The following is a 17257-nucleotide window of genomic DNA, read 5'->3' on the forward strand; positions in this document are numbered from 1 at the left end:
GGAAGTTTTAACTGAACCCAACTTTTTGGGAATTTTTCGAAGGTCATCTATAGAGTAGTTTTTCTTCCCGTAAAATTATCGTAGATCCGAAAGTGATACATATTCTGAAAGAAAAACTCTTCTAGTAATAAGAAGAATTTAATTCATTTCGGCAAAATCGCTCGATCTTGACGTATTCTCAAGTGAAATTAGCAATTTTTGAAAAATGTCATTTCCAAGATGAAAATCTGAACGAATAGAGATAGGCTTTCGAAATTGCTCGCAATAGATTCAGCGTGTTCTAAAACCTATATTTACGTATCAATATTTCAAATATCTGGCCCAGTTTACGAGAAAATGATTTTTTCTGTTTTTCTACTTTTTATTTTCGAGTTGACTTCGAAGAACTCTCTGGAGTGCAATTCTCTATTGATTCATCAACTGTTTGGTTTTATAAAATCTTCGAAATAAATTCTATCCATTCCATATCCAAGGAGAGTCATAGAACATCCTGATTTTCAGACAGAATAGCAAATAGGTCATTTTAGGGGGGTCTAACCCCTTGCTCATTTTTGACCCAAAAAAATCGAGATTTTCAAAATCGAGTTTTAGTGCTACGGTGGAAGCCTGGGCAACGCTGATTATAGAACCAGAAATCCCAATATAATCAGATGAATATAACAGGAGATATCGCAGATTGATATTTGCAATTTATGAAAAATGCCATTTCCAAGATGAAAATCTAAACGAAGGGAGATAGGCTTTCGAAATTGCTCGCAATAGATTCAGCGTGTTCGAAAACCTATATTTACATACCAATATTTCAAATATCTGGCCCAGTTTACGAGAAAATGATTTTTTCTGTTTTTCCACTTTTCATTTTCGAGTTGACTTCGAAGAGCTTTCTGGAGTGCAATTCTCTATTGATTCATCAACTGTTTGGTTTTCTAAAAACTTCGAAACAAATTCTATGCATTCCATATCCGAGAAGAGTCATAGAACATCCTGATTTTCAGACAGAATAGCAAATAGGTCATTTTAGGGGAGGTCTAACCCCTTGCTCATTTTTGACCCAAAAAATCGAGATTTTCAAAATCGAGTTTTTGTGCTAGGGTGGAAGCCTGGGCAACGCTGATTATAGAACCGGAAATCCCAATTGAATCAGATGAATATAACAGGAGATATCGCAGATTTATATATGCAATTTATGAAAAATGCCATTTCCAAGATGAAAATCTAAACGAAGGGAGATAGGCTTTCGAAAGTGCTCACAATAGATTCAGCGTGTTCGAAAACCTATATTTTCATAACAAAATTTCAAATATCTCTGTTTCGGAGAAAATAATTTTTTTTTGATTTTTCACTTTTCATTTTCGAGTTGACTTCGCAGAGCTCTCTAGAGTGCAATTCCCTATTGAATAATTGGCTGTTTGGTTTTCTGGAATCTTCAAAACAAATTCTATGCACTACATATCCTAAGACAGTAATAAAATATCCTGATTTTCAGACAGAGTAGTAATAAGGTCATTTTAAGGGGGTCTAACCCCTTGCTCATTTTTGACCCAAAAAATCGAGATTTTCGGAATCAAGTTTTTGTGCTTGGGTGGAAGCCTTGGCAATGCTGATTATAAAACCGGAGATCTCAATTGGATCGGATGTAAGTATAAGATATCGCAGATTTAAATTTACAAAATAAATTTTTTAGTTTTTTGCCATTTTTCATTTTCAAAGGCTCTCTAGAATGCAATTCTCTATTGAATTTTCAACTGTTTGTTTTTCATCGAGAAAACAATTTCTATGCACTCCATTTCGGGAGAGGGTGACAGGGGAATTTTGGTGAAATTGGGCAATAAAAAAGCAGTTATCATATAAATGTATTCACAAGACGTTACACATAATATTCTTCATAGTCTCGAACGAAAATTCTATCACCTACCCTTAATTAAATTTTGATAAAAATCGGTGCCTACTAAGTGGATACCTACATGTATTTTCAATGATATGAAGTCAGAAAAATATTGCTTTTGACATGAAAATATTAAATTTTAAGACAACAATGTTCAAAATTTCATTACCCTGTAAATATCCACTTAATGTATATTTACACTACAAATTGCTTGTCAATTCTAAATATTCACAAAAATTATGAAGGATCTATAACTAACTGTACAGTTCATAAAACGTCGGTGTTATAATTTATTTTTCATGAAATTTGAGGAAAACTGAATGGCAAAGATACAATTTCTGCAAGGAATTATTCATGAAAAATAAAGAACAACCTTTGGAGCAATAAATAAATAAATAAATTAGGATGAGAACAAAATATTACAGAAACTGGGAAATTGACTATTTTTTCAAAACCTGGAAGAATCGCTCTGATACATACGAAATTATTTTTAACGTTTAAATATTTGGCATCGCGATATTGATTTTAACATACTTATAATTCAAACTTGAATTTCAAGTTTAATTTCACTGACTAACACTATACAATAATTAATTTTAGGCAATGGTAAGAACAATATATATTTCTTTTCTGTAAAAAATATATTTCTCAGACACTTGGCCACTCTACTGATAAACACAGATATTTTTATAATACATCTCTGTTGATCGAAACGGATAATATCAAGATTTTCAAACTTTATGCTTATTCACTTTGCTAATGGACAACGTTGTAATAATATGCCGAAATTTATCCAAAATACACACGAGGTCGGTAAAATTTCGAAATTTATAGAGGAATCCCAAAAAATAATTGTAGCGCCTCCTTAAAGTGGAATATTAGGTGATTCAAATTTTGTCAATCAGTTGCAAAGTTTTCCTTATAAAAATCCAAAAATTTTGTATATTACCAGATTCTGATTACTAAAAATATATTCTTCGACGTGAAGCCAATATGTAGGTACTTTAAAGGCAAACATGTATGTAAAATACCTAAATTCACCAAATATATACCTCAATATTTGCACATTTAAAACAGAAATTATTTGACTAGATCAACATGCTACAAGTTCGAGAAGTCCTATTGATTGAAGATTGAATCTACTAGTCAACTAATTTCCGACAAAGCTCAAGGCTTGGACGTGAATATAAATAGAATTGAAAAAAAAAACAATTACAGACCAGTGTATTGAAAACGAGTCATTCGTTACGAAATCCCATACAATTAAAAATATATATACATATTAATAAATTAATAAATAAATAGGTTTCTCCGAGAGAAATAATATCGAAAATTTGAATGTCAAATAATAAATAATAGTGCAGTTTTATCACCCACCTCCTTTATTATGAAATGGAAATTCGTAGAATGGATATAACTATTTACTTCTATAATATATTCGTTGAAATCGCGTGAAATGCAATGCATTCTTTCGATTTCGACGGTTCAAATAACTATAAACCTCAGAATTGATCACTGAGCAAATTTGGACCATAGGCACTCATATTATGAAAATATTTAATAATTGGGCAAACTTTTAGAAGCCCTAAAATCATACGATATAACCATTGCCCGAATTTCCGAAAGTAAATCGGTTTTTGAGCTTCAGATACATTCAATGATCAGCAAAATACAAAAATAGAAAACGTTCAACTATTCGAATAATTATGGCAGTACACAAATTCAACAGATATAATAAAAACATTACGAACTTTACAATGAAGATCTTAAAATATATATACCACTAATACTATGACTGGCAAAGAACTTATTTGGTTTTGTTTTTGTAGAATCTTCTCTTGTGTATTTCCTCATGCAAAATGGAATTCTATTTTGTACTTCTTTTTACAAAAAGAATTTCTTCTATATACTGAGATCATAGAGGCACTAAATACATGAATTCTTACACAGAGAGTTATCAATGAGGAATTGAGATTTAGCATACTAATTTTCTTGAAAGGGAACGGGGGTCTAAGACGAAATTAGTGAAGAACTACCAGATACACATATTATTACAACAACCCATAGTCGATTTCTTCGACAATCTCTGAAGAATTTAGCTACAAAGTTTTGGGCGATTTCTACACTCATTTCGGAAATGTAAGAGTTAAAATAGATTGAATTCAATTCTTAATGATTTGATAAGGCCCTGTTGTAATGCAAGGATGCATTGGAAAAAGTGTCGTCCAAGAAAATGTGGGCAAAGAGTACGCCCTAACCAAAAGATCATTGGCGGGTTTGATCGCCAATGGTTTTACGTCGTTTTCTCCATTCTTGGTTTTCATTTTTCCTGAATATTCATCCAAGCCATGTTTGTACTTGTTCAAGTTTCTATGCTGATAAAAAACAAGTGATATTCTGGTAGGGGACAATCTATTCGGCTCTTTCAGGGCTGTGGTTGCATGCAACTCATGCTTTGCGCATTCGAAAAGTAGACTTCCGTGCTCTAATGCTATGGCCACACCGCCAACTTCGGAATCTCGAAAACATTCCAAGTTATCGGTGTACAACTTCTGAAATTGTAATTTTGATTGTAAGAGAGGGCTACTGTTCAATACGTTCTGTCCTTGAAAGTCATCGAAAGGGTTTATAACTTTGTAACACGGTAAATCTGAGAAGCCTGCCGAATAATTTTGACCAGTATTCGAGGCGTGAGAAAATGCACTCCCATCATTCGAACCGTATGGCAAATAATTTGAATAATGACTAGAATGTACGTTTTGTTCGAAACCATATGAATTGAAACTGTTCTGATATGGGTTGTTTTGATTGCAATTATTCGAGTAAAAGGAATTGTAAAAACCATTCGGGTAGAACGCCTGATTGTTATAAAAACCGGCCGTTTGTCTGTGCCAGAATTTGGGATGGTTTGAGGTAGAACTATTACTGTTCAAATAATTTGGTCCCATTGGATCAGAAGATCCAGATGGATTAATATGGTATTGAGGTATTCCATTGTTTACAGCGTTGTAATTACCGTTAAAATTGAGGTTGCTTTCGGTATTTCGTAATTTTGAAAGAGGAGTTTGCTCAGTGTAATCATTCCCCTTACTCATTTCCTCCTGCTTTATTTGAGGCTCTTTGTGCTTTGGAGAAGCAGTTTCGTTTTTTTTGGAGCCTTCTTCTGATTTACGTTTATTTTTTCTTTTGCAAGGCTCTAGAGGAACGCTCAGCAGTCTTATTTCTGAACTATACCTATAAAACATAAATCGTCATAATTTGCACAGCATAAGAATACCAATGAACATACTTGTGTAGAGCCTCTATACTTCCAAGCGCTATTTTATTTTGTTGGTTTTCCGTTGAACCGAATTCATCTGTCGCATCAACAACATACATCGGTAGAACGTGAAGCTGTTCGTCTGGTGGCGTTTTGGAAGTTGATTTCTTGGTCAATGTGACCACAGCCGTGCAGCCGTTGTTCATGTTTTGAGTGTCTTTGTGAGCGTGAGCGCAGAAATCCATGCAAGCTGTCACCCCCGAGAATGGACGCCCTTTGGTGTAACCCAAGCGGCAATCCGAGGCGATTTCCTCGTACTGCGTCTGGTTTTTGAAGGACGACGGCGCCAAGTTACGGTAGATCGGTGTTATGTGACTGGCCAACTTCTGCAGTTGATCCTCGAGAAGTTCCTCTTCCGCCTGAACGTTCAGCCTGAATTTCCTGACGAATTTCGATCTGGTGAACTTGCAGCCGTTGTAGTACATGCTCCAGGAGCAGCCGAAGGAGAAGCTGGCGCCACAGGAGTTGGGGTCTGTGCCTTGGCAAGCACATGTCCTTGGGTCGTTGATGCCACAGCGTCGTTTGGTTGGTAGGCCGAATTTGTTGAGTTTGTCGGTGAGGAGGTTGTACAGGTCGTCGGAGGCGTTTCTGGATACTGCTTCCCATACAACTATGCAGATAATGATGAAGGCGGATACGCAAGAATGTCCTTGACGATGCTTCACAATCACCAAGTATTTCTCATCCTGGCCAGAACGTCGAAGAATCTGAAAGACAAAAATGGGACCATGAGTTTCTTCTACAACAATATTCTCGGAGATCTGTTCATTAAGGTGCAGTGGCAACCTAAAGGCTTCTCTCGAATTGAAGTAATATACCTACTGATATTCATTTGCATAGTGCAGGCTTACTTATTTCTCAGATTTCTATAGCAGTTACTTTAGTAATCTAGGAAAGAGTTTCTGGAGAAAGAGTTTTTGAAGAAGGGAAACATTCTGGAGGAATATTACAGGAATCATTGGAATTGCAAGATCCAAAAGAGTATTTGGATCTGATTGGGAATGCCTCACCGTCACAAGCCTGCGCAGGGAATGTCTTAGAAGAGAAAATTATAGGAGGGCTAGGAATCTTGAAGTGTTCATTGGAGCTAGAGAGCGAGCTGTAGACTGCGCAGATGTAAGAACAGCTTTGATGGGGGGCAGAATGGAGCTCGAGTGAAATTTAAACTCCTTACCAAACTATTAACTACCCTAGTATGGAAGAAGTATGACTTAACCTTAAGCCTGCCTTGATCAGTGCAAACGGGCATAAGTGACAACGCAGCTATGGAATGGTGGAGAAGAAAGAAATTTCACATCAACATGTCTTCGAATAATACTCACCCATTTGGCAATAGGACATCCCTGGTTTGTTTTGCCTTCTTTTCCAGTATATCGGACCTTCTCGATTCTGATAGCTTTTCCACTCACGCCAGTTTTGCATTCGAAATCTTTTCTCAAATTCCTCAGATTGTCGGCGCACCCTGAAAATTTCAACATTGAGTTTTGACATAGGTACATATCCAGCAGCACAACCTTCAAATTTCTTAAAGATATTATAAGAGTTTCAAGAAGTAGAAGAACATACCTAGATGAGTGTAGAAGACTCCAGGCTCTGGAATACTTTGGTTCGGTTGAAGACATTGACAAGGAGGAGGCTCGTTTTCCGCCTTCAACTTGGCTTTATCTGCATTCTGTATGATCGAACATTTGTATATCTTTCCAACCCCGGACTTCTGCTTGAGTATATCTCCGAAAATCTGCGACTTGTTGCCCTCCTTCTTCGCCAAACTCTTGAAAATGTTCAGGGAAATGGTCTTTTTCGCTTCGTCTTTGGTGGTGTTTTCCGATTTATTTGAGCCACCAGCGTTACTCGGATTCAGGAAGTAACGTTGGTGGCTATACCATAAAAAATGACCGTTGTTGTGGTTCTCGTTCTTCTTCTCGTTCATGTCTGCCTCGCTGTTCTGCTTGTTCAGTATCATCGTTTTTATTTTCGTGTTGAGATTGACCCGGTCCGATGGAAGATTGGTTTCCGGCTCCTGGTTCATGTGGGAACTGTTCTGAGCGTGGTGATTGTACAAAACTTCAGTCTTATGGATTTGTTCATGGTTGTAAGTTTGTTGTTTATCTTTGGCACTGTCGTTCGATTGTCCGGGTTCCCACACCTGGTTGCTGTTGGCGTTGGACTGCTGCCACATGTGCTGATCCAGACTTTCTCCGCTGAACATCCCACTGCCTGGATACCCACTAGAGTTGTGTGAAACTAGCTGCGGATTGCTGTTCACCTGTGGATACCCAGGCTTGTCGTTTCCCGAATTCGAGTTGGCAAACGTGGAATTAGCGTTCGGACTGAAGGTATCGTTGCTCACAGACGTGAAAACTGTGCCACCCTGCTGACTGCTATAGTTCTGATTGGAGGTAGGAACATTTACAGCGCTGTTAACCGAACTCGGTCTGGATAAGTTGCCCTGCTGCGAGCTGTCCACGTTTCCAGTTGGCGTGGTGGCTGGAGGAATGTAATTCTGGTTTTGTATCGTGTACTCCTGGTACTGGTTTCTTTGGTTTGAGTTCTGAGGGGTCGGTGGTTGTTGAGGAACTGGACTTGGTGTATGATGAGAATAATTCGAGTTCGGTCTGGCCAAAGGTTGGACCGAATGGTTCGGATTGCTTGGAGGACGTGGATTAGTTAACACTTGAACAGCTCCGGTGTAAAACGTGTTGGTTTCGAACGCTGGCTGCTGGTAGGAAGTTTGGTAAATACCGTTGGAATACTGTTGGTAACCTTCGATCGGCGTATGAGTTGCCGTTGGGATCTGTTGGATGAACTGCCCTTGGGTCCAAGCTGTAACAAATTCTACTTGGAATTGAGCCGAGAGGGGTTCAAATCTTGAATGCTTACCTTGACCAGGATCTGCTTGCCATACTGGGGTAGCGAACCTGTTCGGGTCTGCGTAGAAAGGCATAGGAGTCTGAAACAAAAATTTAACTCAGTTGCAGTTGGTGTTATCAATTCGCAGAAATAAAAACTATAGAATGAAAGTTGAATATTGCATCCTTTCATTGGAGATCAATTAAGGATTGGTTATCCTTATCTCGTAGTAAAATATGATGATAATTACCAACAACTCTGGCATTCATTGATCACTTTGTTTACTACAAACAATGTATATCATTCGTTATCATCAATTGGTTATTGACACCACTTTCGATATCAATATTCTGCTCATAACTTGAAACTCGATCAACAATAACCTTCGAAAATTTCCCTGAGTCATCAAAAAACTGCAATTTTTCATTGTACATCTTTCGCTGACGTTTCAAAACCTGAATGAGTTGATCCCATGAGAATACCGAACCTTATCACCACCTGTCTCTTTTGAAAGTTACTTGAATTTTTTCTTCAGTAGGTTGAGAATTTTCCAATATATCAAACCCTATTCAAGCTTCAAAGGAAAATCTGAATAGATATCATAGATATAGATAATTTTACCATAAACTTTGACTAGGAAGTCAGATTAAAATCTGATTTATCATTTTTCTCGATAACTGCACGATTTACAAAGATGGACTACTGTTCAATTCTGCATCTTCAAAACCTGAACAAAAAATCAAACGAATTATTTGATTTTTAACCTCCTAGATAAGGTGGAACATTTACGAATGATGGTAAACCGAATAAATGATCAGGAATCGTGTGAAAATCACTTGTGACTTGACTCCGTCAGATTTCCATAAAGTGTTAATAACGCGACATCGGAAGCAACCCCAAAGCAAAACTGAGTGTGGTCGTCTGCCTGGGACGCGTTTTGGGGGTTGCACCTGAGCCCACAGGGAGGGTGAGGAGTGAATGAATAAGGTTGAACAAGGTTTTATACCTCAGGGGGAAGAGGGGAAACTGACCTATCTCAACGGTGGGGTGACTCCAGTAAACCCTTCTCGTATAAATAACCCCGTGCGTATCTTGGACCAGCTGATGATAAAGGATCAGTTTTTCCAACTTTGTTATAAATACACTGTGTGTTTGTTTGGTTGTGGTTTTCTCGGATGATTAATGGGGGGTTGAGTACTCTTTTCGACGGGGACAAGGGCAGCGGTTGTGAGTGGCGTTGGGCTAGTCAGGGACATCGTCTTCCGACTCCAAGATTTGATATATGGGAAAAATTCTCGTGATAATTCATTCAGTTTCAGATTTGGGGTTTGTCTGTGGTTTGGCGTTGAACTTTCGGTGGTAAGTTCATCTGCCATCAAAATATTGCAAGATGTGATGTTTATGGAAATCAAGGTGCAGGTAATTTTTGGTAGTGATTGCAGAATATGGATTATTTCTAAACTCAATTTACAAGGTGTCTGTAAACAAACGCGATGGACTTAGGGAGATGATTCCTCGATGAAAATAACAAGGGGTAGTTCCCATAATTTTTTTTCGAAATCGACCTCCTTTCCAAGATACAGCCTTTGGATGGCGATGACAAGTTGACAGTTTTTTTACGGGTTTTAAAGTAAGTAACTAAAGTAAGCACTAAGTAGATGGTACTCACACAATTTCTTTAGATCACATAACTTTATTATTAGGGGTTGAAAATAACAACCCCTTATGATTTTCCTTCAAAAATTTATTTCGTGGGATAGATTTTCGAAAAATAAAATTCTCTTAGGGTTTCCCATTCAATTCTGGAGAAAAAGACTCTTGCTGAATTTCGATACAGTCGATACTTTTCTCGGAATAAATAAAAACTTACAAGCAGTTCTGATCACCGTTCATTCCATCTCATCGTATAAGTGTTCCATAAAATAGAATGGATTTTTGAGGTCATCTAAAATCTTTAAGTTTACACGACGAACAGTGATCAGAACTGCTAGTAAGTTTTATTTATTCCGAGAAAAATATCTACTCTATCGAAATTTTGCAAGAGACTTTTTTTCTCCAGAATTGAATGGGAAACCATAAGAGAATTCAATTTTTCGAAAATCTATCCCACGAAAACAATTTTAGAAGGAAAATCATAAGGGGTTGTTATTTTCAACCCCTCATAATAAAGTTATGAGAGATAAAAAAATTGTGTGAGTAAAATCTACTTAGTGCTTGATATTATGTATAGTTTTATGACTCAATGGTTTTTAGAATCCGTAAAAAAATTATGTCAACTCGTCATCGCCTTCCAAAGGCTGTATCTTGGAAGGGAAGTCGATTTCGAAGAAAATTTATAAGAACTACCTCTGCTTATTTCCATCGATGAATCATCTCTCTAAGTCCTTCGCATTTGTTTACAGACACCCTGTAGAACTGCAACAGGCAACTGAAAAAAGTTGTGGGCCTGTAATCATGCAACATATGAAAATAATTTTCGATCTAGGTATACGCATTTCTGTGATAATAGTTTTTATTTAGCTGATTAACTTCCCTTATAATAATAAATGCCTTAAAGATAAAAAGTGATCATCCACAACTACCAAATTTTACAATTTTGGACTTCACCTAAATTTTTCTGATTTACTGAAGAAACAGGTATAATTGGAGTGCTAGCGACATTCAACTTTCGTACATACTGTTTGTATCGTATGATCAAGAAAAATTGATAATTTAGACACTTTTTGAAGAGATCATATGACAGGGCACGATTATTCTACGAAAAGATATTTCCTTAATTCATAAAATACAAAAATTTGCTATACAAATGAGTACCCGTCCTCCCAACTCTTGGATACGATCTACTCATTTCGAGGGTTGAAAATTGAGGAACTACGACCACCAAAAAATTTCTCGAAACTTACCATAGGTTGCTGCTGTACGGATGGCATATTCTGATCTGGTTTGAGCATGTGGACTGCCTGAGCTGGTTGCGGACTAGGTCTAGAGGTCTGAGAGTTCTGCATCACGCCACTATTTGGTTCTGACTGAATAACAGCCCCCGAAGACAGCGCGGAGACTGGACCTCCCGCCTTTCTACCACGGTAGCTCTGCAAGAAAACGTCAATCAAATTATGATAAATCGATGCTGACAGGTGATAACAATAGGGCTCGGAAGCATGAAAGGCAGTCATCCGAGTTAATAATTAGGCACACCAGAAATATGGGTTCATAAAGGATATTTTTGTAGGTAGCATCAGTTCGCTTATAGAAAATGAAATCCCTTGAGAATACTGCTGCTGCTCACCATCTAAATTATGGCGTTTGAATAACAAAATGAAAGAAAGCAGGAAATTGCGAAGAAAATAAGATATCTTTTTAGTTCCAATGAAGTTTTAATATTGCTTGAATCGTGTCTATATATATTCCTTTTAATATAAAACATGTTCACGAAAGAATCGGAACTCTCGATTACTAAGAGTTTTGCAATAAATATTCATGAGAAATCTGTACGAATTTTATATAAAATGCTTCTATTTGTGCTCGTTTCATCCCCCTTGCTTCACACCAGTCACACAGAATTTAAAATACATGAAAGATTTTTCCAATATTTCAAGAATTAATCTGCGAACATATTCGGAGGTAAAAATCAATTTCAGCGCTTCACACATGTAGGGTGTAGATATCCTCGGCACATGAATGCCCAAAATATGAAGAGAAAATCTTTAAAACATATTCATGTTATATTTTACATCCTTCACCACCTCCTTATTGGCATATCCTGAATGCTAATAAGTTTCAGCACGCATTCTACAGAAGATATTGAGCTAGCAGGAGTTAAAATGATAATTCCAGAATTATTCAGGTTTGCCATCAACGTAAAAAACTTCACATTTGGAAAATTTCTCGGATTAAATTCGATCTATATATGTCGATTTTACGATCTCGAGGTGCTTTATTGATTATGAAAATATTGAATGGTTTATGTTGAAAAATTTTGATATAATGAAAGCAGAAAGTTGACTGATTGAAGGAAATGAAAATTCCTGTAAGGATTCTTGCAGATTTCTTGATCATCCCTCATCTCATCGTGAGAATCAAATTGTCTTTACTATAATGTCTATTCATTTTCAACACGTGAATCCGAAATTGAAAATATTCCTTGAGAACAGATCTGAAACCCTCCTAACTAACTCGATAATTAATTTTTTATTTTGTTTCTTGATAAGAATGCCGTTTTTTGAGGCAAAACCATGTTAAACCCAAGAAATAAGTTCGGAAAAGGACAATTTTGAAAATGGTAATTTTTTGCGCCCAATAATACTGAGGGAACAGCTGAAGATTGAAGTCTATACCTACTGAGATAAAATTCGAGAGTTGCATTCAGAGAAAAAACAAAAATTTCGCCCCAGATTTCAACATATCGCGAGAATTCATTATAATATGTCCCGCGCATCTCTGAAAACATTGATAAAACACGTATTGTCCTCGCTGTTGAAGTATTCTGGCTTTCAGATTCATAACATTCAATTTTTTAACAAATCTAACAAGCATGGAAAGATGTGTTCAAAATAAAATTATTTCATATGTCCGCAAAAAATTATGTGATCATGGCCATGTCGAATAAAAACCTGTTCCGCATGTTCCAAGAACTCAACGCGATAAATCAATAATCAAATTTGGATTCCCATGAACTAGTAAAACATAGAATCGTGCCAAAACATTCTGGTATGAAACTTATAGGTGTTATAATGTTGTTTTTGCCGCCATCGACTGTAACTCATGTCCCACATTCAAAACATGGTAGATACCTCCTCTAAGTATTTGTAGATTGGCAGTGAATACATGGCACTTCTGTCAATAACTCAACAACAAATGAACACTTCTTTCTGGCTTATGATCACAAAAAACGGCAGTGATTGGGTGCTAGATCGGAACCTGAGCCAGATCAATACATCCTAGAAAAATTCGAAAACGCGTGAATACACTCGATTCGTGACTATTTTCAAGAAATACACACTAGCATTTCCAACGTGTTCAATATTTTCAGCCTTCCACCTAATTTACGGAACCAGCCATCCAAACATTCGGAAAAAAGCGCCTCCTGTTGTTTCTGTTTCCTTCTGGCTCGCACGCTTTCCGGGCGGTGCTGCGCGCGCGCTAGCGCTTTCGGAAGGACGTAGGTCGAGTGCTTAACACTGACAACCGGTGTGACACGAGTTATGACGGAGGTGTACGATTGTTAGTCATCATTCAAAACGTTCTATTTCCATTATCAAATAGACTGTTCGGATTTATCGACATTCGTATTAGATTTCGATATAAACATGGTTGACAGTCCTTATCGGTAATAGTATTCGTAAACTGATAAATGTTTATCGTTGTAATTGTGTCATAACATATATTAATTGGAAAATGTAGAAAAGATTGTTATATTCACGGAAAAATAGTACCAATAGAATTCTACCCCGGTAATCTCCGAATTAGAATCCGTATTTCTTTGGAAACACATTTTTTATTGAGCTCTACGGGGTGAGTCTTTGACTCATACAAATTATTTTGACAGAAGATTATTGAGGTCAAAAGAAACACCTTTTTCTATACCATTTTTTCTGATTCGGACCTGGTAAAAAGATTTTAAGTTTTCATAATGGGCTGTGCCACCCCTGGTAAAACAGAATTACCTTCAGAATAACTAGCTAAATCTGTGGCACTAGACATCTGTGAATCTTTTAAACAGAGTTGTATGCAGCCAAAGTACTCTTCAAATTTCACTGATACTTTTTAATTTTTGAACATCAAATTATTCAAAAACTGCGCATTAGACGAGAAAATATGAAGAATACTTTTATCTTATAAAACGTTCAAATATTCATTGGGTAGTGTCAAACTTAGTTTCAGGAGTTGGGTTCTTTGATTTTTTGGTATTTTTATGGTACGTAATGGTCATAATGAGAAAACTGGAAGACGTGGGTAATATCTTGTGTTCGAAAAAGATTCATCAAATAAATGAAAAACTGTATTCCGAAATCCATTTCATTCGATGAAACCGTTTGTGAAATAGAGCAAAAAATAATATTTTTTTAGGGTTTTTCAACAGTCTGTATCTTTCAAACCGAGCCTATTCGGAAAAAATGGTAAAGGAAAAAAGTGTTTCTTTTGACCTCAAGAATCTAATGTTGAAATATTTGTACGAGTCAAAGACTCACCTTGTATACTTTCGTATTGCTGTTTTGCTTCACCATTTCGATGAAAATTGAAGCAGGCTCCAGAACAGATTATTTTTCTCTTGTCGAATTACCCAAAAACAATACGAACAGAGAAAAACAATTATTCTCATTCGATCCGTGTTTTCACAATGTTTCCTCCAATTTTCCATGTTGAACATCAAATGCTAAGTAGATGGGCCTGATGTGTCGGTCCCAAAGAGGGAAAACACGCATTCTGACTGTTCGGAAAATGCAGGGACAACCCTCCACAGTATCAAAGATCCGACGGCCTTACTCAATTTGCATGGAGTTATCCCACATAATATTGGAAACCAGAGTGAAATTAGGGGAAAATCCCCGAATTATTCTTGGAAGGGTGTCATGCTAACACAACCTAATTGGTGCTGTGAAGTGTAACACAAAGGAAACATGTCCTGGGGGATGATCTTTGTCCTGAATCATCCTATCAGTGATAAGAATTCTCAAAAGGTGCAAGATTTAATGTTTAATGACAGCCCTAAATTGTTGTGCCCGAAATAGGTTAACACTTATTCTAGGTCGAATCGGGAAAAAACTGAAGGAAAAAATGGTTTCTTTTGAACTCTGTGATCTACTGTTTTAATATACTGGGTGAGTGTTCAACTCGTACAAATATTTTAACAGTAGATTCCTGAGGTCAAGAGAAACACTGTTTTCCTCACCATTTTTTCAGAATCGGCTTCGTTTAAAAGATACAGGCTGTTGAAAACCCATAAAAAATGTAATTTTTAGTTAAATCTCACAAACGGTTTTATCCAATGAAATTAATTTCGGAATATGGTTTTTCATCAATTTCATTAATCTTTTTCGAACACAAGATATCACCCACGTCTTCCAGTTTTCTCAATATGACCATGGCGTACCATAAAAATACCAAAAATTCTAAGAATGTGACTCTTGAAACTAAGATGGACGCTATCAGATGAATATTTGAACGTTTTGTGAAATAAAAGTATTCTTTATATTTTCTCGTATAATGCGCCGTTTTCGAGTAATTTGATGTTCAAAAATAAAAAATATCTGTGAAATTCGAAAAATTTGGCACTTTAGCTGAATACAATTTTATTTTAAAAGATTCACAGATGTGTAGTGCCACAGATTTAGCTAGTTAATCTGAAGGTAATTTTGTTCTTTCATTGGTGGCGTAGCTCATTATGAAATCTTAAAATAGCTGTATCTTTTTATCAGGACCGATCGGAAAAAACTATAAAAAAAAAAGTGTTTCCATTGATCTCAAGAATCTATGTTGTTAAATTATTTGTAGAAGTCAAAGATTCACCAGAGGTTCAAAAGAAATTTATGGAAAATTGTAGAAAAAATCATGTAAGAATGTCACCTATTTGTAGATGTTCGAATTTATTTTTTCCTCGAAAAATTACTGTTGTTATTATTTTTTCATCATCCGAATGATTTCTATCAACGATGGGGCTCAACCGCGCAATCAAAATTTTCCAATTAAGCGAAATTGAATCGAAATTAGTGAATTAATTGACGAATCAAATCTAGAGAACCGTGTTCGCACCAATTAAAAATTCCATCAATTCCCCACATTCCCATTTTCGAAATCGCGTTACCTAGGGGTTATTAGGTGCGAAACGGCCTGGGGGCGTAAAATTTAATACGACGTTAAAAAGTTATCAAGTCCTCTACGTCGGTGAATATTTCTGCGATGAGCTTTCTCTGTATATACTTTATTGGCAAAAGTCGGAGGTAATTGCGAATCTCGACAAGAAGGTGAAGCCGCTGCGCGCGCGCCGAGAAATTAATCAATACCCTTCGCACATTCATGTGAATTGGATGCGAACTGAAGAGTGACGCCGAATGCGCACCTCTCTATTTTCAAAAGGGAATACTATGCAACGTGAAAGTTTTCGCTTTCGCTTTCACTACTACATTTTCAGGTCCAGATAATAGCACACCCTACATTTCTGCCCTTATGACATCGCCGCCGAGGCGATGCACTTTGAGATGGATGTGCGAGAGCTGAAAACATTGCGTTTTTCTGCATGCTTTTCCAGGCGAAATGAAAGCTCGGCGAGATCGATAGAAATTACATCCATCTTGATGCTCGAGATATGTTTTAAGACCGAGATTCTGCGTTTCTTTAATATTTTATTTCCTGGAACGTTTTGCGGTTCATTCGATAGAGTTTCTTACGTTTTTAAGGACTGTTGAAGCTTCCAGAGATCATCAGGATGATGTTTAAGAATTTCAAAATTTTTTCTTAATTGAAGAAACGCATGAATTAGAAAGAAAACAAGACGTAGTGACTCCAAGACGTTCTAAAATTTAAATTTTTGAAACTCAAGTCCTTGCATCAAAAATTACAGGAGTCAATTATGAATGAATGCAGTTTTTAATCAAATTCACGAGCTATAATTTTTTTTCAAAAGGGTAAAAGTTTAGATTAGTGCCCACCTCCGATTTTGACGTCGATTTTTTCTTACATAAAGTCTTGTATGAAAAATCGATTGGTACATGTCTCAACTTCGGGAGACTTGTAGTTTGGGAGATATGAAGTTTTCATGAAAATTGCGAAAATTCGGTATAAATCAGTCGAATTGTGATATTTTCCCAGTTCAGCCCTTCAATAACTAAATCCAATCGTTTATTGAAATGATGAAAAAATTAAAAATTTTATGGAATGAATATTCAACAAATACTCGAAAATTCAAATTTCATTGGGGGGTTCAAGTTTAATATAACAATTCATCAGTTATATTCGTCAAAATCAATTCGAAATTATTTATTAGTACTCGATACCATGAATGGTTAAGAAATATGGAATAGAATTTGTGTAATTATACAGGGTGGGTCTTTGACTCCTACAAATATTTCAACAGTAGATTCTTGAGGTCAAAAGAAACACTTTTTTCCCTTACCATTTTTCCGAATCAGCTCGATTTTAAAGTTAAAGATACAGGCTGTTGAAAAACCATAAAAAAATTTCCACAGATGTATAGTTTCACAGATTTA

At 36.4% G+C, this 17257-nt stretch overlaps 1 protein-coding gene across 5 annotated transcripts in view; it reads right to left on the bottom strand.

The window, feature by feature from the left end:
• Nucleotides 1-1840: 1840 nt before the first annotated feature.
• Nucleotides 1841-17257, bottom strand: part of LOC123310831 (DNA N6-methyl adenine demethylase) — a 54283-nt gene continuing 38866 nt past the window's right edge. For 3 of the 5 annotated variants that reach the window (XM_044894503.1, XM_044894506.1, XM_044894505.1), the window contains 6 exons: nucleotides 10958-11143; nucleotides 8085-8154; nucleotides 6771-8039; nucleotides 6527-6666; nucleotides 5175-5911; nucleotides 1841-5119 (listed from right to left, as the gene is read on the bottom strand). In XM_044894503.1, the coding sequence (XP_044750438.1) occupies nucleotides 4048-5119; nucleotides 5175-5911; nucleotides 6527-6666; nucleotides 6771-8039; nucleotides 8085-8154; nucleotides 10958-11143 (3474 nt within the window). In that variant the 3' untranslated portion in view covers nucleotides 1841-4047. The remainder of the gene's footprint in view (nucleotides 5120-5174; nucleotides 5912-6526; nucleotides 6667-6770; nucleotides 8040-8084; nucleotides 8155-10957; nucleotides 11144-17257) is intronic. The other 2 variants (XM_044894507.1, XM_044894504.1) reach the window with 2 other exon arrangements.

The sequence above is a fragment of the Coccinella septempunctata genome, chromosome 4 (assembly GCF_907165205.1).
Source record: "Coccinella septempunctata chromosome 4, icCocSept1.1, whole genome shotgun sequence".
NCBI lineage: Eukaryota > Metazoa > Arthropoda > Insecta > Coleoptera > Coccinellidae > Coccinella > Coccinella septempunctata.